Source organism: Jatropha curcas, chromosome 3 (genome assembly GCF_041381405.1).
Source record: "Jatropha curcas cultivar XTBG-Jc1 chromosome 3, XTBG_Jcur_1.0, whole genome shotgun sequence".
Taxonomy (NCBI): domain Eukaryota; kingdom Viridiplantae; phylum Streptophyta; class Magnoliopsida; order Malpighiales; family Euphorbiaceae; genus Jatropha; species Jatropha curcas.
This window is the reverse complement of record NC_143153.1, coordinates 5,837,663-5,850,877: the sequence shown is the minus strand read 5'-3', so window position 1 is coordinate 5,850,877 and position 13,215 is coordinate 5,837,663. Positions and strand designations below refer to the sequence as shown.

Sequence of the window (13,215 nt, the reverse complement as noted above, 5' to 3'; positions counted from 1 at the left end):
CCTTCCCGATGCCTAATATCCACTGAACAGCGAGATTTCGCCGAAAAATCGAAGAGCAGGGTGCGGTTTGCGGAAACAGGTCCGATCACGCCGCAGGAGCTCCGTTCGCGTGAGAGGAGGCTAGAAACTTAGTCAGTGGCACAAGGTGAGTCGTCCGCCACCTCGTGCTCGTTTTGCGGTGGCCGGAAACGCAGTGCATCGGGAGAAGAGGAGGCTGTCGCGCGCGTTGGAGGAAGAAGAAGGAGAAGAAAAGAAAAAGGAAGGAAGGAACGATCTGGAGCTTCTAGACCATTCTGGTTTGATTCGAATCGGTTCGATCTAATTTAATGATTTGGCTCAATTACTTGGTTTTCGGATTTTTTACTGGTTTTTGAAGAATCAAGTTGGTTTCCGGGTTCGGTTTGATTTATATATATATATATATATATATTTATAATTATTTTGTTAGATTCTAGAACATGTCATTGATTTGTTCAATAATAATCATAATAATCATGATATTTGATTTGATTTTAAGATATTTTATTTATATAGTAGTCACACACATAGATATATATTTATAATAGATTAGTAGGTGGAGTTCTATATTATTCCTAAAAAAAATTTTAAGTGTTCTCAAATCGAAATTTTTGATAATATATTTTTGGGCTTGGGCTTAACTGGCAAATTTAGGCTCGAATCGAGACTGTATTATATTCCCAGCCCACACAGTCAAAATTTTGCGGGAGTTCTATCATGACCATGTATTAACAAATCTTTTAGTAACTATGTCCCTCAAAAAAAATAAAAAAAAAATGTGTGTTAACATGCTCATTGATGTGAATTTTAATAATAACACGTGTATTTAAATTTAATCCACGTAGATTAAAAATACTGACTATGAAAAAAACTTGCTTTGAATCACTGAACTAAGTTTTTCTCGGCCGGTAGCTTTGACTGAAAAGCACCCCAAAACAAATTTTGATGGCACAACAGAAGGCAAAAAAAGAAAATCTAAGCCATCACGAAAATATGAGATACCCTGATGAATAAATTTGAGAGCAAAAATAAAAATCAATGAAACAAGAAAATAATAAAAAGGGTAGGGACTCGAAACAAAACTCAAGTAGAAAACATGAATTAAAGAATGTCAAAGCCCAAATGAGCAGGAGAGAGAAGATTACAACGGGACCATGAACGGGATCTGATGCAATAAACTCTTCAATATCAAAAGCAGACCAAGAGGTAAGAGAAGTTTCACACAAAACCTAGCTTCAAACAGCTCAAATTTCTTAATTCCTTTGCAGATCTTGTCCTTTTTAAATTGATTCTAGTTAGAGAAACAAAATCAAACGAGAAAAGGAGAGAGATAGGTGTCGTTTATGAAATTGATTTTAGAGAGAGAAATTGGCAAAAAAAAGTTTCTTAAACTGATTGACAATCATGACTGTTGTTCATATCATGTTGGATATCCACACAGCAAAGAAAATCGATGTTCACCCTCTCAAATGCAATTTAATGCACCTTCTTTCTTTTCTACGTGACGAGGGACATAGTTATTGAAGGAAGTGAAAGTCGAAAATCATTTAATAGATGCAAACGACCGCTAAAATAATTCGGTGATAAATTTATGTATTAACCTATTTACAATTTATCATTTTCGCCTGAATAATAAAATGGGTGATGGATGTGTTGAGTAATGATCAGAAGTTCCAACTATGGGTGAAGGAGGAGTTATAAATGATTATTTTAGAGTATTAAATATAATAATTTGCACTACGAAAATAAGAAGACCTTTACAGTATCATAAACCTGGACAATTCATTTTCATTTCTAGCAAGTTTCTCAGAAATTTTGTTGAGGTTTCTTTCTTGGAAGTTCTATCTTCTATCACGTGCTTAGGATCTTATATTGAAAGCGGACAAATAAAATAGATGAATGAGTCAATTGTTTATTTATTTCTGTACTAGTCTTCTACTGATCATATGCATGCTGGAAGATAAGCCAAAGAGTAGTTGACGGACTTGGTCAATTCTTTGTAGTCCCAGAATTTCAAATTTCTTTCTTCTCAGCAATTTCAGACCATATAATAATAATAATCATATAATATAAGATACTAGATAAATCATTTTAGACAAGAAATAAGTGAAATTAAAAAAAATCTACCAAGCAATTCCATTGTTCTAGTAACACATTAATTTCTTTCAAGTACTAGGATTGAATAATTAAATGGTGCTTCAAGGCCAAGAAACTACCAAGAACCAGTCATCTTTGTCCACTGTTAATTGGTAAAATACCTAGAAAATTACCTTCAAAGGTTAATAATTAGGTCACCCCCTACATTATTAGAATTAGTTGACTGACTTGGTCAATTCCTAAAGTACCCTAAACTTACCAAATATTTGTGCCCAATAAGCAAGGGCATTTCTGCCCTTAAAACTTAACACCTTTGTATATATATAGAGCCTAGAGTTAAAAGTAGTCATTATAAGCACCTTTTGTTTTGAAAGAAAATGGAGTCAATCAAGAATCAGAAAGACCAAACCAAGCTAACAAGCAAATCCAACAATTCTTCCCACTTTGTCTGGCTACCCGCTAAGTTTGAAGACGTAGCAATTTTATTTTCTGTTTTGCTATTTTATTCTTCAATGCTTACTTTAAGTTTCAATTTCATGCGGTTCTTTAACTCTAACATTGGCAAGAATTACATTTTCCTTCTCTGCAATGGGATTCTTGTTTTTATCTTCAAGAATTCTGGTCTGATTGGCAATTCTAATCAAGAAAGTAGTACAATTAAGAAACCAGAGAAAAGAATGGTCATTGAAGTTAAAGAAGGGCAAGAAAAAGAACTGAACAAGTCTTTGGTTATGCTAGGAGGAACGGGTATTGTTCCCTTTTCCGCCCAAGATGAAGCTGACAAACGAGAAAATGAGATTGTTATCGTTCATAAAGAAGAAGAAGGCGAAGACGAAGAAGAAGACATTGGATTGCTGAGTGTAGAAGAGTTGAACAAGAAATGTGATGATTTTATAAGAAAGGTGAAAGAAGGGATCAATTTTTAAAGATAAGGAACATTCAATATCAATTAATGGGTAGATTTTTTTTTTCTTTTCATAATTTAAATATGTACAATTTTGAAAATTACGGAATGAGAGCTGGCCACGGTCAGATTCAAATCGGGATTGAACTAGAACAGAATAAAAAAGTGATCAGTTTGGAAATATCAATTCTGAATCAAACCGGAATTAGCGGATAAGACTCGATTTCTGGTCCATCTCGCAAGTTTTTTGAGACTGGACAAGACAAAAAATGTCGATTGAAAAAGTTTAAAAAATAGGACGGAATTGGAACGGGGATGAAACCCACGACCCCAATTGCCGAGATCTGGATCGATTCGAAATTGAATGAATTGAAACCGAACTGAAATCTTAAGGACTGGTTCATTCTCATCCTAGCCATGAACCGCAGGTTCTTGTATCTTCTCGTATAAGTAACTTAATTACAGGAGAAAACTTCTTTGAAAAAAAAAATTCTCATAATTTGATGCACTAATTGGTTAATCCAATGCATTGAGAGACTCAATTTTCCAACTAAGTTACAAGTGCTGTTTTCTCCTAGTAAGACAATAAAATGATCAAACAATGGACTATTCATAGGACAACTTGGCTTCCAACGTATTTGAAAGATATGACACAGACAGCTACTCTAGTAAGACCCAGACCAGCTTACATCATTTCAAAGCAAAATTCTGCACTTTAAGAAATTTATACCTTTGAATCAGACAAATACATCACTCCATGAAACTTGATCAAACTCTGGGATTACAGAGTTAATCAACTTTCCGATATGCAGTAAGCTATCCAGTTTCAGCAACTAATGCACAAACTGTATTTGGAAACCAAAAATCCGAAGTCCATTCCCAAGTTAGAACTGGAGACATTAGAAAAAAAAATTAAAGCAGCAGAACAGATTTGAAAATTGAAAGAATAATTACCAAAAACAAGTTTCATTAAAGCAACGTGCAAAAATCTGTAAGATATTACAATCATACATCTCAGCTCATTCTCAACTCTCTTAGGACCTCACCTATGATAATTGTAAGATAACTTCAAATATCAAAACACAATCCTCAGATTGTAGAACTAGTGCCTGTCAGGTGATACATCTCAGCGAATTTCAAACACAGCTGGCGGTCTCTGTCATCGCCCCAGCCTCCCCAGCCCTTGAACCCGGCTTTATACCCTGGCTGATGCTCATAAGCTTGCACATTCCACTTCATATTTATATTTGGCACCTTGTCAGTATCTTCTACTACAATATTTAATGCACCATTGTCAATACAAGCATTTTTCTCTCCATGACCCTGATGCAAACCGCATTTCCCAAAATGAACAGCACTAGTCCTTGGTCCCCGTAGTGTGTAAACAGGACCACCGAATGAGGGATAAACTGTTGCCCACATTGTTATATCCCAATTGTAATCATCAAAGAAACAAAATTCTCTTGCTTTCATATGAATTTTTCTCCAAACAGTTCGGTTAAAGGAATAACCCACATTTCCCATTCTCTCAGCAACCAAACTTTCCCAGTTTTCTCCTCTCGAATTCACATCAGAAGGTGCCAAATTTGCAGCGTAGCAATCTGGACATTTCAGAGGCTTCAATGCTGCGAGAATCTGCAAGTTGCGATAAGCATTAGGAAAAATGAAATGATCCTCCTCTATGAAAAGAATATGACCTGACTGCTCCTTTGTCTCCTTCAGTCCATCCCATACTGTGTTCATCATCCACCACCAGTGATGCTTCAATGACACAATCTTTGGTGACCGATGGTTTCCGTATTGATCGGTATTGCCTACACAGTGCATCGCTTTTGCATCATCCTTATCCTTGCAATCATCAGACGAAACACCAGGAAAGCTATCAGGAAAGAGATGGGGTGAGTAAGGGGCAAATATCTGTTTCACTTGGCAAAATTTGATACTTTCCACAATCTTATTCATTTCTTTGAAGTAGCCATCATGGCTAACAATGAGTAAGGTCTCACTTATTCCCTCTACCTTCGACAAGCTCTGAATAACTGCTTGGAGATATTTGGGCCTATTATGAACATATAGAACAATGGTTATATGATCCTTGGCTAAAGTTGGATATAGATCAATATTCCTAGGGGGCAACTGGTTAAGCTTCTCCAATTGAATCGACAATTCAGTTTGTCTGGGGAGATCAAGTGTTGAATAATTATAACTTGGTCTCAAGTTATCAAGTGTGTCATTTAGAGACCGTGTCCCAAGATTTGAACCTGAATTTGTTCCAAGTAGAACAATCAGTAGTAAAACCCCCAATACTGTAACTAGTGCTAGAGAAATAAATCGGCGAACAGCTCCGGCTTTAAAGCGGTTTCTCTTGCCATTGGCAGCCATAAGAACTACAAAACAATCATACACATCTCACTTCAATTACAGCTAGAAACATCAAAACTGAAAACCTAAAAATATGTTAATTGATTTGGAAAGCCAAATTATAATTGCCATAAACCTTAAGAATTGTCCTCACGCCTCAAGGAAAAGATTGAAGCATCTGCACCTCCTTATCCTCCAAACCCATGAAGTAGAATCAAATCTCTCTCCTGCTGATGACAGAATCAATATAAAGAAGAGGTTCTACAATTTCAGAATTAAACTGTATTTTTTAAATTTTGGAAAACAAGAAAAATCACCTAAATCTGCACAAGGTAGAAAAGTCTAAAACAATTCCAAAAGAAAGAAAGAAAAACGATAAAACAAACCTCCAAAAATAAAAACATAGATTATATTGTTATTGTTCATAATTAAACTATATTTTTTAAATTTTGAAAAATAAGAAAAATCATTTAAGTTTGCAAAAGATAAGAAGAAAAAAAAGTTTAAAATAATTCAAAAATGAAGATAAAACCAACCTCCAAATATACAAACAAAGATAGGAGAATGGCAGATTCAAAACATAAAGGATAGACAAACATTCTGATGAGTTGCAATTAAAACTACAATAGTTCATATATATATATATATATATTTCTTCCTATTGTCTGACCAAGAAACAGTAGTTCGATAGACTTCTCAACATACAAAGATTCACAGGCCTTGATTGTCAAACTTCCCGGTTGGACTTATAGCCATCCATAAATGAACAGAGACACAATTTCTACAATCTTTAGTCTCACAATTCACATTCAAAGACCACGACACAAAAATATGGGCATTTCATTATGGTTATTCCCAAAAGAGTAGATATAATACTCAAATAGTATTTTAGTGTACGTTAAATGCAGAAGTTCATTAAGAAACGTAACTACAGAACTGAATTAGATAGGAAAGAGAGGGAAAAAAAAAAGACTATTTTGAACAAACGGAGAAAATTTACCAGATATAAAAGAATTTACTTATATTCCAGAAGCACTGATTGATGAAGAGCATTCGTTTCCTTTCTAAAATTGTTTGTTTTAGCCTTTGACGCAAAGCAAACTAAGAAAAACAGGTTATGTATTTTATGTATTTAGAATAATAGATTATGCTTTAATTGCAATAGTTGAATCATGAAGCAACCCATTAAGCAAATTCTAATAAACTCTGAATCCGGCTTAGTTGGTGGGATTCTAACAAATTAAACCCACAGATTCATGGAGAGAAAGAGAGAGTGAGTACCTTAAACCTCATTAAGGTCGACGGAGATAGTAGCCGGCTGCTTGCCGGAGCTCATATAAAGTAACCCTTGCTGTACGTAGATCAAAGACCACTGGGTTTTAGGGGTGAAAACGAAAAACCCATATGTAAAACACAATAGTAGGGGCTTTATGCGATTACAAAATCTGGGTTGTACAGTTTGGTTGCGGAGATTAAATTTTCCAAGTTATGAAAGAAAATTTTTTGCAATTTTGTTGGGATTTTTAATTGGAGAAAATTTTGTTCTTTAGTAGTTGGAGTCGGAGCTTTCAAATTATAATCAAGAAATGGAAACTTCAAGGAAGGACTATTAAATGGAAGCTTGAAAAAGAAAAATGAAAGGCAAAGACTTATTATATAATTTATAGATTTTGAATAAAAGATCCAAAAAAACAAGTATATGAAGATATATAGTTAAAGGGTTTAGTTTTGTTCAGCAAAGGAGGATATGTAGAAACGGAACTAAAGGTCAATGCTTTGGAAGGCCACTTGTTGAGCTCCCCATTCGCTGGAATGATGTTGTAAATAAACTCTTTTGAGTTGCTTTAAAAAAAAAAAAAAAAACATCTCTTTTCAGTCTTTTATGCAATGCAAATTTACTTTTTCTTTTTCTGAATATTGGGCGGGCCGAATATATTGCTAGATGGTATACATGCACATATTATTTAGGCAATGCTTTGATGTGCCGAAAATTATTTTTTAATACATATAAGCTTAAATGGATCGAAATAATTTGGAGAAGACTCAGAATTCGAAACCTCTAATTTGAAAGCTGAAAATTTACTTTTTCATGTTCAAAAATTAATCATTTATTTTATCGTATATTTATATATTATATCTATTATTTGTACATTTTGTATGTATTAATGTAGTATATTTATACGTATATTTATTTACATTCCCTAATGTATAGTACATTTTCTTTTTTTACACAGATTAAAAAGGCAAATTATTATGTTTACTGAACAATTTTATTACCATAATTTTCTTATAACACTCATTTTAAATAATAATTGAGCAATTATTATATTAAAATAATAAAATTCATATTAATAATATAAAATAAAAAAATATATAAATTGCTATTAGTGAGAGTGACTAACAAGACTTTTTAAAATTTAAGAGTGAAAAAAAAAAAAAAGAAGAATGAAGTTTAAGAAGCTAAAGCTTAATAAAAACATAATAGACAATTTAAAAATTAACTATTCTTTCGTTTTCAAATACTTGTCACAATTGATAAAATATTATTTTTTCAAATACTTATCACATGCGTGGATTTCATTAATAATAATTTTTTCCATTTTTATCATTTATATATAATCAATAGTAATTGCTTCAATTCCTCGATAATTTGTCGTAATTTAGATAAATTAAGAGTAGAATAGTAAATTCACTTAATAATTTAAATAAATTAATATTTTTTTAAGAAACTCGAAATACTCAAATATAGCAAGCATTTAGGAATAGATAGAGTATAATATAAAAGAAGTAAAATGACTAAATTTTGGGAAAGACCAAAATGGAAAGATGGACTAGGTTTTTGTGACATTGAGAGTATATAACTTCTAAATAAGTAACAAAAAAAAAAAAAAAAAAAAAAAAACTTCTCAATAAGGGATTATGTTAAATTAATTACTAGTTATTTTAAATTATTGTATGTTAGAGAGCCAATAATTGGTTACAACACACAATGAAGAAAGATTTTTCATTTTTTTAAATCTTTGTAAGGGGGGAGAAATGGGTCACTTGCTCATGTTAGTTGTCTGTTGGTTTGGATAAGGTTAGTGTTCTGAGCTGCAAATATTACTGGCTCTCCATTTCTTCTTCAAATCAAGTGAAAAATATATAATAACTTAGGAATCAATGGGCAAACATAGCTTACAAGCTCTATGAAAATGGCAGCCAAACTGGCTTTCTCTTCTTGCCTCAGCACTCAAATACCTTTCCTGCCCAATTTATCACCATTATCTCCTGTATCTTACACTCTTAGTTCGTCAAAGAAAAGGACTCATCATTTCAAAATCCATGCCATTGGTGAGTAATGCTTCTTTTAATTTTTTGGGTTAGGGTTTGATCCCTGAAACTCTAATAATACAAGACAGACCCTCGATTATTGAACATAGTATATAGCTCTCACTAATTCTTGTTTTGATAATTGATACTTTTAGGTGGAGGAGATGGAGAACTTAAGCCAAAAGGGAAGAAGAAATTCATAACCAGAGAAGAAGAACCTGAACAGTTAAGTGTTCTGTTCTATTTGCTTGCACATTTCGAAATTTAAAAAACATGTGATAGAATTTGCATTTATTTTGAAATTATTCATTAATGGTGAAATTGCAGATATTGGCAAACAGCAGGAGAAAGGGAAGGAGAGAATCCTATGAAGACACCTCTTCCTTATATTATCATATTTGGCATGTCAACTCCATTTGTTATCTTAGCCATTGCTTTTGCTAATGGTTGGATTAAGGTACCGGTGCGATGATTTTGTTTATAAATGTAGCAATAAAATAGCAGCTAAAATGACAATCTTGGATTGATTTATTTTATTCAGTCATTTCAGTTTTTAGATAGATACGCATTATTTGTACATTAGTTAGGGATGCTCATCTTGTGCATTCCTGAAGCAAGCAAACTACATTCTGAGTTTTTTTTTTTTTCCCTGTAATAAGTGACTAGTTCTGCTAATATAAGCAGCTCATATCTGCAATTTGTGTTTACCAGTTGAATTGTCTTGTATGATTGAAGAAGATTATAAGCAATTGTTTGATACTATTGTTTGAGCTCTTTGGTAAGAAAATCACTATATGTTGGAATGATGATTAGAGTTCATTAAAAACTTGCTCTAAAGATTTTTTAAGTATATAGCAAAAACTCCAAATTACATCAGGTGACGCTTCTACTAAAATTTCTAAAATTGCAGTTTGCTAAAATCTCACAGAATGTTGAAGGGCAGCAGCTGGACATTCTCATTTATGTAAATTTTTTAGTATTTTTCTTTCATCTTTGAAACCTTGCACAAGAACCAGAGCTTACAAATGCAACAAAGAGAAGAACAATATCATTTCAAAATTGCAACTGAATAAGGAATTTTGCAGCAAACAATTCAACTTTTTTCTACACTCAGCTCTTTTTTTTTTTTTTCCTCTCTTAATTTACCATTTCCATGAATTTCAATAATAACAATGTCCATTGTGTCAAATCAATCCATCCCTGATATCTATAAATCAAAAGAATATGGTATTACTTTCATCGCCGTGAGGGCTTGTATAGTACTACAGTCACATACTTCTGAAGAAAGCGACCAGTCGAGCCAAGTGCAACTGGCTGAGCTTGATTGTTCTGAATATAAAGATGGTTCAACACAGCATGCCGAGGCCTCGGCAGTGACTGTTGACTTTCTACAGCAGAAGATCGGTCGTTCAGCAATGTTAGTTGAAGTTGTGGAGGTATGTCAGGAGGCTGCTTACTGAAATCATTATCATCCAAGGACTCATTATTGTAGCTAGTTACTGGGGATGGAGGATTTTCGAACTCCAACAGGCTTTCTGGAGCTTCTGGAACATCCTCCTGCAAAGCAGAATGCAAAAGTTAAAACAAAATCATAGAAACTCATTTACTGTGCAGAGCAATACACCTGCAATGACTTGATATGTCTTGTTTAATATAAATAAAGGGTCCACAAATCCAGCAAGGCAAACCAAAGAATCGACATGACCTTGTTCACTTTTTCGATCAGCAGGGAGGACTCAGTAGCAAAACTCAGATATTTTTGCCACAGTGTAATTGTTATCGACATATGAGTAGCAGAATGCAAGGGCAGACTACAATTATTAGACCTGAAATTGGGATCCTACCAACTTCTTGGCAGTGCCATAAAAATGCAGCTATTCACCATCAACACCTTTTGGCTTTCTAGTCAACTGAAATTCAAGGAATACAAAGTTTCAGGCTTTTGATTTTGTTCATAGGACTTGAACCCAGGATCTAGTCCAACCTAATTTTCAACTTCCTGGCAGTGCCATAAAAATGTAGAAATCCACCATCAAGGCCTCTTGGCATTCTAGATATATGGAAAACCCACAAAGTTAATAATAAGAGAAAACATAATGTGTTTGCTAGCCATTTGAGTTGTTCATGCCAAGTTACCTGTACATCCAAAATATTGTAGGCAATCCCTGAATCATCACATTCCAATGGCAAGTCTGGAGCGTATCTCAATAGTTCATCAACGATGAAGTGGTATCGAAAAACACCTGATGGGAGCATCTTCAAAATAACAAAATCTTTACCTGATCTATGCAAAGGCTGCCTGAGAAAATGAACAGATAATTTTCTCTTTAAAGAACTGCAGATGAACAAAAAATGTATATTCTGAAGATGAAAACTAAATGAAAACAGAAAAAATAATTTCAAAACCTTTTATCCCAATTATCCCATGATCCAGTGACAGCAACTTGCTTGCCACCATAACTCCATGTTATTATTACAGGGCTCAGTTTCTCATTGAATGCATCCCTGTAATCTATTGTGTTCTGCACCCAATCATAATTCTGGAAATGCATCACTTTAGAAGGTCTTGCTGCAGGAACCTGGTGATTAAATTTTGGCAAATTCAATTCAGAAAGTGAAAAAAAGAAAAATGCACCTATATTTGTGTTTACACATGCCTAATTATGCAAACAAAATGCCTCTTGCAAGCAACGCATCCGACTAAAATTACTCGAATTCTCATTTAACTCTTACTCTCAAATTAGTTGGAGCCAGTTCTTGAATTCTTTGTTGGTTGAAGTCTCACTCACATGAGCCTTTCTTTTTTTTTTCTTTTTCATTAGCTCTATTTAGGACTGAACTTTCTTAATTTGCATTTGTGTATAATCAAATGGGATGATCTTTGTCACTTATTTTCATTAGACTTTTAGTTATACCTCCAAAAACTTGGATATTTGATCTTTATGTGTTGTATGATTGCATCTCCAAAAATAAACAGAGATCTATTCAAGACTTGCACATATGACTCAAATAATCACAGTAGAAAAGTAATAACCTTACACAGTGATGACTACCAAAGTATTTTAACAAAATGATGTCTCTAAGACAGACAACTAGTATATTCACCTAAAATAAAAACACCCAATGCTTTTTGCAAATATATAACTCTCACAACCAATAAGGCATACAGCAATCTTTAATATAAAAATTAGCAATTAACTTCACTAAATACTTAACATAAAGAAAAACAAAAAAAATATATATATAGAGAAACAAGATTCAATTGATTACAGAAAATTTAGTTTAACTAACCCAAGGTCCAACCACCGAGATACAGACACATACATATATGGAAAAAGCAGACCTGTGGAGTCAACGAGAGAAGAGGCTGCTGGTATCTAGTAGGGCTATTGGAAGGGGAGTGTGCCATGGGCTCTACATCTGCGTATACACCTGGCGTATAATACCCAAAATATGAACCCTCTCCTGAAGTGTCTTCTTCATCAACTTTGCCACTAGCATTGCCCATCCCTGATAAAATTGGAACAAAGTAATCAAACCCAGAAAAAATATTAACTTAAATTACACAAAAGTTAATCTATTCTTATCAAAATTTACAAAGAAAAAGGGAAAAAAGAACAGAAAAAAGACCAAGAAAGAAAGAAAGAAAGAAACAGACCCCAGTGACAGTGAGGAGTGAAAGTTGCTGCGTGGGGTTTGGTGACTTATTACAATATTACTTACCCGTCACTGCAAATAAATTGCACAAGCAAAAGAAAGGAGGCAACGCATAATTAACTCGAGAAAGAGGCAACATTATTTATTTATTGGCAGCTTTAATTTATGGAGTTTTTGATTGATTGATTGATTGGTAGGTTGTTGTTTTTTTTCTTTAATATATTAAATAATGCAAAGTGCACTTTGTCGTCTTCTCTCTCTTGGGAGAAACTCTCTCTCTTTCTCTCTCTATAAAGTGATTTTTGTTCTCCAATGAGTTTGGAAGATCCTCTGCTGGACTACTGATGTTTGGTTATAAAAGCGAATGTTGTTGCTAAGCTTTTCTTGCATTTACAATATCTCTGTTTAGGAGCTCTTGTTATTTGGTTTTTAATTTTAAAGTTCATACAGTTGGCCTATCGGAAGTTGCCTCGTGGGCATGATTGTTTTATAATTTTTTTAATTTGCTAGCATTTTTGTTTTCATCATTGGACATTTAGCCCAATGATATGTGGGGAAAGTTATATTTTTTCCGAAATTAGATGTGAGAAAGACTTAAGGTTCCATTTATTTCTGTAAAATAATTTACAGAAAAATAATTCGTTAAAAAATATTTTTATGGAAAATATTTTATTTGAAAAATATTTTTCAGATGACCATTGTTTGATTTTAATATTGAAAATTAGTTAAAAATATTAAAATTTTTATCTCATAAAATCATAAAAAATATTAATAATAATAGAAATTTTATAATTTAAAAATTTTATTGTTAAATGTGAAAAAATGCAAAAAAAATATAAATTATGAAAGTCGTCGGTGGCAGTGAT

At 33.3% G+C, this 13,215-nt stretch overlaps 4 protein-coding genes across 6 annotated transcripts; 2 read left to right on the top strand and 2 right to left on the bottom strand.

The window, feature by feature from the left end:
* Nucleotides 1–2,458: 2,458 nt before the first annotated feature.
* On the top strand, nucleotides 2,459–3,340 carry LOC105641552 (uncharacterized). The gene has a single exon (XM_012226138.3). The coding sequence runs from the start codon at nucleotides 2,493–2,495 to the stop codon at nucleotides 3,039–3,041; it is 549 nt and encodes a 182-aa protein (XP_012081528.1). The 5' UTR covers nucleotides 2,459–2,492; the 3' UTR covers nucleotides 3,042–3,340.
* A 629-nt stretch (nucleotides 3,341–3,969) lies between these two features.
* LOC105641508 (beta-1,2-N-acetylglucosaminyltransferase II) lies at nucleotides 3,970–7,187 on the bottom strand. Of its 2 annotated transcripts, none has more exons than XM_012226075.4 (3): nucleotides 6,662–7,187; nucleotides 5,517–5,610; nucleotides 3,970–5,406 (listed from the first exon to the last, which is right to left on the bottom strand). In XM_012226075.4, exon 3 carries the CDS (start codon nucleotides 5,399–5,401, stop codon nucleotides 4,109–4,111), a length of 1,293 nt encoding a protein of 430 aa, XP_012081465.1. In that variant the 5' UTR covers nucleotides 5,402–5,406; nucleotides 5,517–5,610; nucleotides 6,662–7,187; the 3' UTR covers nucleotides 3,970–4,108. The 2 variants fall into 2 exon arrangements, with proteins under 2 accessions (XP_012081465.1, XP_012081466.1); XM_012226076.4 differs by having other exon boundaries at nucleotides 5,517–5,607.
* A 1,243-nt stretch (nucleotides 7,188–8,430) lies between these two features.
* LOC105641510 (uncharacterized) lies at nucleotides 8,431–9,402 on the top strand. The gene is made up of 3 exons (XM_012226078.4): nucleotides 8,431–8,713; nucleotides 8,848–8,917; nucleotides 9,020–9,402. Exons 1-3 carry the CDS (start codon nucleotides 8,569–8,571, stop codon nucleotides 9,162–9,164), a joined length of 360 nt encoding a protein of 119 aa, XP_012081468.1. The 5' UTR covers nucleotides 8,431–8,568; the 3' UTR covers nucleotides 9,165–9,402.
* Nucleotides 9,403–9,725: 323 nt separating this feature from the next.
* LOC105641511 (SNF1-related protein kinase regulatory subunit beta-2) lies at nucleotides 9,726–12,634 on the bottom strand. 2 transcript variants are annotated; one of them, XM_020682273.3, is made up of 5 exons: nucleotides 12,416–12,634; nucleotides 12,036–12,202; nucleotides 11,099–11,271; nucleotides 10,829–10,991; nucleotides 9,726–10,249 (listed from the first exon to the last, which is right to left on the bottom strand). In XM_020682273.3, exons 1-5 carry the CDS (start codon nucleotides 12,486–12,488, stop codon nucleotides 9,929–9,931), a joined length of 897 nt encoding a protein of 298 aa, XP_020537932.1. In that variant the 5' UTR covers nucleotides 12,489–12,634; the 3' UTR covers nucleotides 9,726–9,928. The 2 variants fall into 2 exon arrangements, with proteins under 2 accessions (XP_020537932.1, XP_012081469.1); XM_012226079.4 differs by having other exon boundaries at nucleotides 12,351–12,489.
* Nucleotides 12,635–13,215: the final 581 nt, after the last annotated feature.

Coding starts and splice junctions, on each gene's coding strand:
- LOC105641552 (XM_012226138.3), top strand. CDS start 2,493: ATGGAGTCAATCAAGAATCAGAAAGACCAAACCAAGCTAACAAGCAAA.
- LOC105641508 (XM_012226075.4), bottom strand. CDS start 5,401: ATGGCTGCCAATGGCAAGAGAAACCGCTTTAAAGCCGGAGCTGTTCGC.
- LOC105641510 (XM_012226078.4), top strand. CDS start 8,569: ATGAAAATGGCAGCCAAACTGGCTTTCTCTTCTTGCCTCAGCACTCAA. Junction 8,714..8,847: donor TTTCAAAATCCATGCCATTG/GTGAGTAATGCT, acceptor TGATACTTTTAG/GTGGAGGAGATGGAGAACTT. Junction 8,918..9,019: donor AGAGAAGAAGAACCTGAACA/GTTAAGTGTTCT, acceptor GTGAAATTGCAG/ATATTGGCAAACAGCAGGAG.
- LOC105641511 (XM_020682273.3), bottom strand. CDS start 12,488: ATGTTGCCTCTTTCTCGAGTTAATTATGCGTTGCCTCCTTTCTTTTGC. Junction 10,992..11,098: donor TGGGATAATTGGGATAAAAG/GTTTTGAAATTA, acceptor TCATTTTCTCAG/GCAGCCTTTGCATAGATCAG. Junction 10,250..10,828: donor ACAATATTTTGGATGTACAG/GTAACTTGGCAT, acceptor TCTGCTTTGCAG/GAGGATGTTCCAGAAGCTCC.